Genomic DNA, 6281 nt, shown 5'->3' on the forward strand with positions numbered 1-6281 from the left:
CGGGGGGGACGGGGGGGGGACCTGAGCCGCGCTGGGGGGGGAGACCCGCGCCGCGGGATGGGGGGAGCCGCGCCGCGGGGGGGGGTGAGACCCGAGCCGCGCCGCGGGGACCGGGCCGGGCCAGAGCCGACCCGAGCCGCGGGGACCGGGCCGGGCCGGGCTAGAGCCGCTGGGGCCTGCGGGAACGGCCGCACCTCCCCGGAGCCCTTCTCGTGCCCCCACCACCACCCCAGCTTACCTTGTGCTGCTGGCCCGCCCCTGCTTCTTTTCAGACTTCCCACAAATCTCTGATTCGCGGGAAGCAGGGGAGGGGGCGGGGCGTTCAGGGGAGGGGAGGAGGGGCCGGGGAAGTGAGCTGGGGGCGGGGTTGATAGCTGCAGCGCGGGGCCCTCTTGGCGCGGGGCCCAATTCAGCCAAATCGGCCTAAAGCCGGCCCTGCCGCCAGGGAACAGCTGAGAAGAAAACAAAGGAAATCAGCGGTTGCCACCAGCTAATCAAACCACATGTGCACAAACCTCTAAGGACACACAACTCCCCCACCACAATTCTGTTCTTAAAAAAGGTAAATTTTATTAAAAACAAAAAGAAAGAAAATCCATCTGGGAACTAGTGCTAGATTTCAAAAGCACAATTCCAAACATTAAGCACCCAAACTAGCTTTCTTGGGGGTTCAGCTTAAAGGTTACAAGCAAACAAAAGCATCTGGGGTTAGCCCAGAGGAGTCCACACGCCAATAAGAAATAAACAGAAATAAACCTAATCGCGTCTTTCTAAACATTCCTGGTCTACTTACATATCTGGGCTGTTAACAGTAGCTCTAGATTTGATCTGATGATTTTCATCTCTGGCCTTCAGCTTCTCACAGCATAACTGCTCCCTGCCCCCCGCCCACTTAAAAAAGTTCTAGCCTTCCCATTGGCTCTTTTGGTCAGGTGCCCACCCCCTTTCTTTTACCTGGGGGACTTTTCAACCCTTTACAGGTAAAGCAAGCAGGGAACAGCCACCAAGAGGGATTTTACAGCTAACTGGCAGGCTGGGTGTCCATAAAAGGGAGCTACCCCCCCACTTAATTTATCACAGGCCCCAGCCACAAAAATCTCCCTCCCCCCACCCAGAATGCCCCTGAGGATCGATGCTGAGTTGTGGGGTGGGGCGACCATTGAGTTGCTGTTTTATCCCCTCCCTCCACCCCGACAGATGCTGGTTCAATTCCCACGGGGGAAACCGACCTGACCCTGACTGGACAGATGTCGGCGCCCATCTGCCCGAGCAGCGCGGTGCCAGGTACTGGGGCCCGGGGGGAATCTATTGAGTCACAGATTATGGGGCAGCTTCCCCCAGTGGTTGGCCAGGGGGAGGGATGGAGGCTGTTTTCAGGGGCAGTGACTCCCCCCTACGGCTGCTGCTGGATCTGGGAGGAGAGCGAAGCCTGCTCAGACACGAACCCGCCGCTAACGAGGCAGCTGGATCCTGGGGGGTCAGGGCTGATGGGACGCTTAGAGCCAGGCTCTGCCCTGGGCCCAAAGGTGGGGACACCCGGCCGGGAAGCAGCCAATGGAGATTCAGGGCTGATGGAGGGGGGATCCCTGCCCCAGGGGGAGCTGCAGAGCAGGGGGCTTTTGCCAGGGGAGGCTCCCCCAGGCTGCCCCTGCTCTGGGGATGCACAGAGGAGTCAGGGCCCAGGGGCTGCCCAGACGGCCCTGGCCCCAGACACAAAAATCTCCATCCCCCCACCCAGAATGCCCCTGAGGATCGATGCTGAGTTGTGGGGTGGGGGTTGGGTGCCCACTGAGTCGCTATTTCAGCCCCTCCCCCCACCCCATCGGACACTGGTTCTATTCCTGCAGGGGGAATCGACCCGACCCAGCCTGGACAGATGTCAACTTCCACCCACCCGAGCAGCACAGAGCCAGGTACTGGGGCTGGAGGGGAGGGGGAATCTATTGAGTCCCAGATTATGGGGCAGCTTCTCCACAGTGGTTGCCCAGGGGGAGGGACCGAGGCTGTTCTCAGGGGCAGTGACTCCTCCCCACCAACGGATTTGGGAGAAGAGCAAACTTCCTTCTTCAGACACGAACCCGCCTCTAACGGGGCAGCCGGAGGCTTCCTCTGTGGGCAGCTGGGCCCTTCAGTGGCCATGGGCGGGAGGGGGGTGGGACTGGGCCTCCCCGCGAAGCAGCCAGGGGCAGCCAGCATGGGAGGCGGGATACCGGGCTCGATGGGCCCGTTGGCTGGAGACAGTGCGGCCAGGCCTGGCTGGTGCCATGGCACCTTAGGGGGGGGACTGGAAATGACAGCCAGGCTGGATCAGACAGCGCCCCCTAGTGCTGCGCTGGGGTAGTGGGGCCAGGCCCGACTGCCAGGGGACAGCGCCCCCTACCGAGCCCCCTGCCCTGCAGCCCAGCGCCCCCTACCGCTACAAATCCCCCAAATCTTGCTGGCTCTGACCCCACTTGATGCCCTGGGGCCTCCAACATCCTCCCCATAGAATTTTCTGCTGTCTGCGCCCTGCGGTGTCCCAGTCCCTAGGGCGCCGCCTGGAGTGGGAGGGGCTGGGGGGGTGGAACAGACCAGTCGCTCCCGGCACTCACAGCCTGCTGCTGTTTCCCAGGCCGATTGGGATCACCGGGTCAAACCCGCTCCATCATCGCCGGAGTGAGCGCAGCAGCTGCCATCCTCCTCCTCGTTGCCTTCGTCTGCTTCAGAAAAATCCGAGCCCGTAAGTGCCCCGCCCAGCAAGGGAAGGGTTAAACCTGCCGCTCAGCAGGGCGGGATGGGGTCACGGCTGGGATGGGGGACTGTGTGGGTAAAGCCAAGGAGCAGGGGGGCTCAGCAGAGGGCGCTGTTACATGTGTAGTCCCTGTACACACAGCTGTCCCGCCCCAGAGGTGGCCGCGTCTCAGTGCCGGGCTAAGGATCCCTGTATAAAGAGGTGCCGGCACCAGGCTTCTCCGGTACATGGGGTGACAGAGAAGCTGATCGGCCTGGATCAGATTTGTTATAACGAGTCACTAACGAGGGAGGTTTGGGGACAGGAAAAGCCCCCGAGTTAATTGGCTCCTCCCCCTGGCGCATGCTCTGGTGTTGCGCTGCCCCCTGCTGGTCAGGCCCAGCCCAGCAGGGATCCAGGCTCAGCACCAGCAGCAGAGGGGACCCCCCAGACCCCCCATCCCTGCTGCCCTGTGGGGGTGAGTGGCCGGGCGCTGGGACTGGGGGATCCCGATCGGCTCATGGGGGATTCTGGTTTGTGTCCCTCTGCAGGAAAAGGATCCGCACTGAGACTGAGCAGGTAGGAATCCAGCTCCTCCCCCCTCCCGATGGACCTGCTGGGGTCACAGGGCTCCTGGGTTCTGTCCCAGCTTGGGGATGGGGGTGTGACCAGAAGTGGTTAGAGCAGGGAGGTGTGTGTGTGTGTGTGGGGGGGGTGACCAGAAGTCCTGGGTTCTATATCTGCCTCTGGGAGCAGAGTGGGGGCTAGTGGTTAGAGCGGGGTGGGGTGAGGTGGGGTCTGGTGGTTGGGGAAGGGGGCTTAGGGAACTGGGCTCAGTGTGAGGCAGGATGGGAGGCTCTCCGGGTGTGTGTGGGGGTTTGACATTTACAAGGGGATTTTCTCTTTTAGCACCATCCCTATGGTGACATTAAAGGCACCGGCTCAGCAAGACCCCGTCTGTGAGTAACACACCCAAGGGGGTACCAGGGTGGGGCAGGACCCCTAGGGAGGGGAGGGGCTTGTGGGGGCTCCACCCATATGGGGTGGGGTCTGATTTACAGCTGCTGCTGGGTGGGACTAAGGAGAGGGTCCCAGAGGTAGCCGGTGTCAGCTAAGTGTGTTGGACTCCCAGGAGCTCCCTGGGGCCACCCTCCCTTCCCGCTCTAGTTCCCCATCCACTCCTGGCTCCCAGCCCCCTGCTCTAACCACTAGTCTAGACCCCACTCTCCTCCCGAGCCAGGGTGAGAACACAGGTGTTCGGACTCCCAGCCCCCCGCCGCCGCTGTAACTCCCTAGACATCTTTGTGCCTCAGTTTTCCTCTCTGTAACATGGGGCTAATGACCCTGGCCCATGCTGTGGGGCGGGGGAGGGGTGGCTGTGCCGGGCTCTGAGCCCCCTGGCTGGATGAAGGGGTCGGAGCTGGGTATGGGGTTCTGCTCTGGGCCGGCCGGGGGTTCAGCTCAGCGGGTGTCTCTGTTCCACAGACACCTCCATCGACAAAGGGAAACAGCCGCAGACCCTGGTAAGTGTCCCCTGTTCCCTCATGGGGCCTGACCCCCAACCTTGACTCACATGGGCCTCAGCAGTCCCCTCACTCCTCTCCCCTCAGCCTTTCCTGGCACACTCAGTGGTTTGGGGTGGGGGTCAGGCTGCTGGGAGTGGGGTGGGCTTATGGGATCGCCAGCTGTGTGTGTGTGTGTGTCCTGTGCTCTGTGTGTGTTGGGGTGTTGGTGGATTCATATACACACACACACGCACACGCACACCCCAGTGACTCTCTCCCCTCCCACTCCCAGGAGCCCGACCCCGGTGCTGATGGACTCACCTACGCTGAGCTGGACAGCCAGGCACTACAGGCCAAGCGGGGGCGCCCGGCCCCGGCCCCTGAGCCTGCCGAGTCCAGCATGTACGCCGTGATCAATGTGAACCGGGGGCCCCTGCAGTGAGAGCCCCCCGCAGCCATGGGGCGCCGACCCCCAGGGGGCGACAGACTCACCCCCCTGCAGCACCTGCCCCGAGAACTCTGCTTCCAGGGAAGATTTAGGGGGGACGCTGCCCTCCCGCCCGCTGCATCCCCATCCCATCGAGCGCCTGTCCCCCTGTCCTGCCCAGACCCACATGTAGGGGCCGGTGTGGGGGGCTCAGCACTGGGAGCGGAGGGGATGCGCCGAGGCGGCTGTTTGTTATTTTGCATCCTGTTAATCTCCAGATTTGTAATAAACACAGAACCACAAACCAGCCCAACCTGGGCACCCCACAGCGCCCCTGTGCCCGTGCCGGGAATGTGTGTAACACCTGGGGGAGATGGGGTGGACACAGGGGCTGATTATATAGGGACCCCTCGCCTGGCACTGGAATGCAGCCACCTCTGGGGTGCGGGGGCTGAATATACAGGGACCCCTCGCCCAGCACAGGTTGCAGCCCCTCTGGGGAAGGGCCTCAGTTGGGCAGGACACCGGGGTTCACACCCTGACTTTGGGTGAATCTGCAGAAGGGTCTGATGCCCGTGACTAATCGGTGCCGGCTGTTTACGTCCCCCCATGGGGTCATCCCTTCCCTGCTGTGCTGGGGGATCCATCACCATGAGCCGGGAGGGGGGGCAAAGGGGAAGTGATCCCTGGGCAGTGCCCGTGCGAGAGATCAGGGGGGCATCACCCTGTGACCCCGATGTTCCCCTCCTCGGGACCCCAGGCCGGACAGTGTGGGCACAGGGAGAGCCTCACAGCTAAACCCCCACTTGAGACTTCCCCGCAAAGGCCCCAGGCCCCACCCCCAGGCCCTGCCTCTGGGGCGACATGGGAATCGTCACTTGCTGGGAGCAGTGCAGGGGCTAGGACACAGAGCAGGGCAGTTCTGAATCCCCCCTGCAGGGAAGAGGGGGCTGTTTTCCATTGAACGAGGCTTTGTTGCCGTTCAGTGGTGTGCGGAGGAAGAGTCCCCTCAGCTCCACCATCCTGGCCCCTGCGGGAGTTGTTCCCCTCCTCCCCCCAAAATCCTGGCCCCTGCAGCCTCCGGATCCACAGATCGGCCTGGAGAGACACGACTAACCCACATCTGCCTGCCCCTGGGCGGTCAGACATCGGCTGTCTCCCCGTTGCCTCAGTTTCCCTTTACTCCTGCCTAAAGACCCCCCCGACCCTGCTAGTCCCTGCCTGTGACACTGTACCTTGGGGGAACACCCAGCACCCCCATGTTCATCCTCATAATATGATTGTGTGGGATCCACTGCAGAGTTTGTCATGTCGGGTGTCTTCGGAAGGCTCATGATGCACCGAGCATTGTTGTTACAGTGATGTTATAGGTTGTAATTTCATGTATGTAGTTATGAGTCTGAAAATGTATCCTCGTGGCTTAAAACAAGCCCAGGCAAAACTCTCCAGGAGCAGAGGGGCAGTTCACACCTCATCAGGGCATGTATGGGACAAACCCAGCACAGCCTCACAGGAACAAAGGATGCCGGCCAAGGCAGCAACAAAGGATGTGTTGGACTTTCGAGTCAGTCACTCCCCTTCCCTTGGTCAGTTTGGGACTGCGATGAGTAATGCTCACCTGACCCTGAAGGTGTGGGAG

The 6281-nt window shown here is 61.7% G+C and overlaps 1 protein-coding gene across 1 annotated transcript in view; it reads left to right on the plus strand.

The window, feature by feature from the left end:
* Nucleotides 1–5997, plus strand: part of LOC117870502 (tyrosine-protein phosphatase non-receptor type substrate 1-like) — an 8416-nt gene extending 2419 nt beyond the window's left edge. Inside the window, exons 3-9 of the mRNA XM_034757688.1 lie at nt 1198–1284; nt 1848–1913; nt 2612–2719; nt 3262–3289; nt 3620–3669; nt 4196–4233; nt 4508–5997. Coding sequence (XP_034613579.1) covers nt 1198–1284; nt 1848–1913; nt 2612–2719; nt 3262–3289; nt 3620–3669; nt 4196–4233; nt 4508–4657 — 527 coding nt within the window. The 3' untranslated portion in view covers nt 4658–5997. The remainder of the gene's footprint in view (nt 1–1197; nt 1285–1847; nt 1914–2611; nt 2720–3261; nt 3290–3619; nt 3670–4195; nt 4234–4507) is intronic.
* Nucleotides 5998–6281: the final 284 nt, after the last annotated feature.

Source organism: Trachemys scripta, unplaced genomic scaffold (assembly GCF_013100865.1).
Source record: "Trachemys scripta elegans isolate TJP31775 unplaced genomic scaffold, CAS_Tse_1.0 scaffold_30, whole genome shotgun sequence".
Lineage (NCBI taxonomy): Eukaryota > Metazoa > Chordata > Testudines > Emydidae > Trachemys > Trachemys scripta.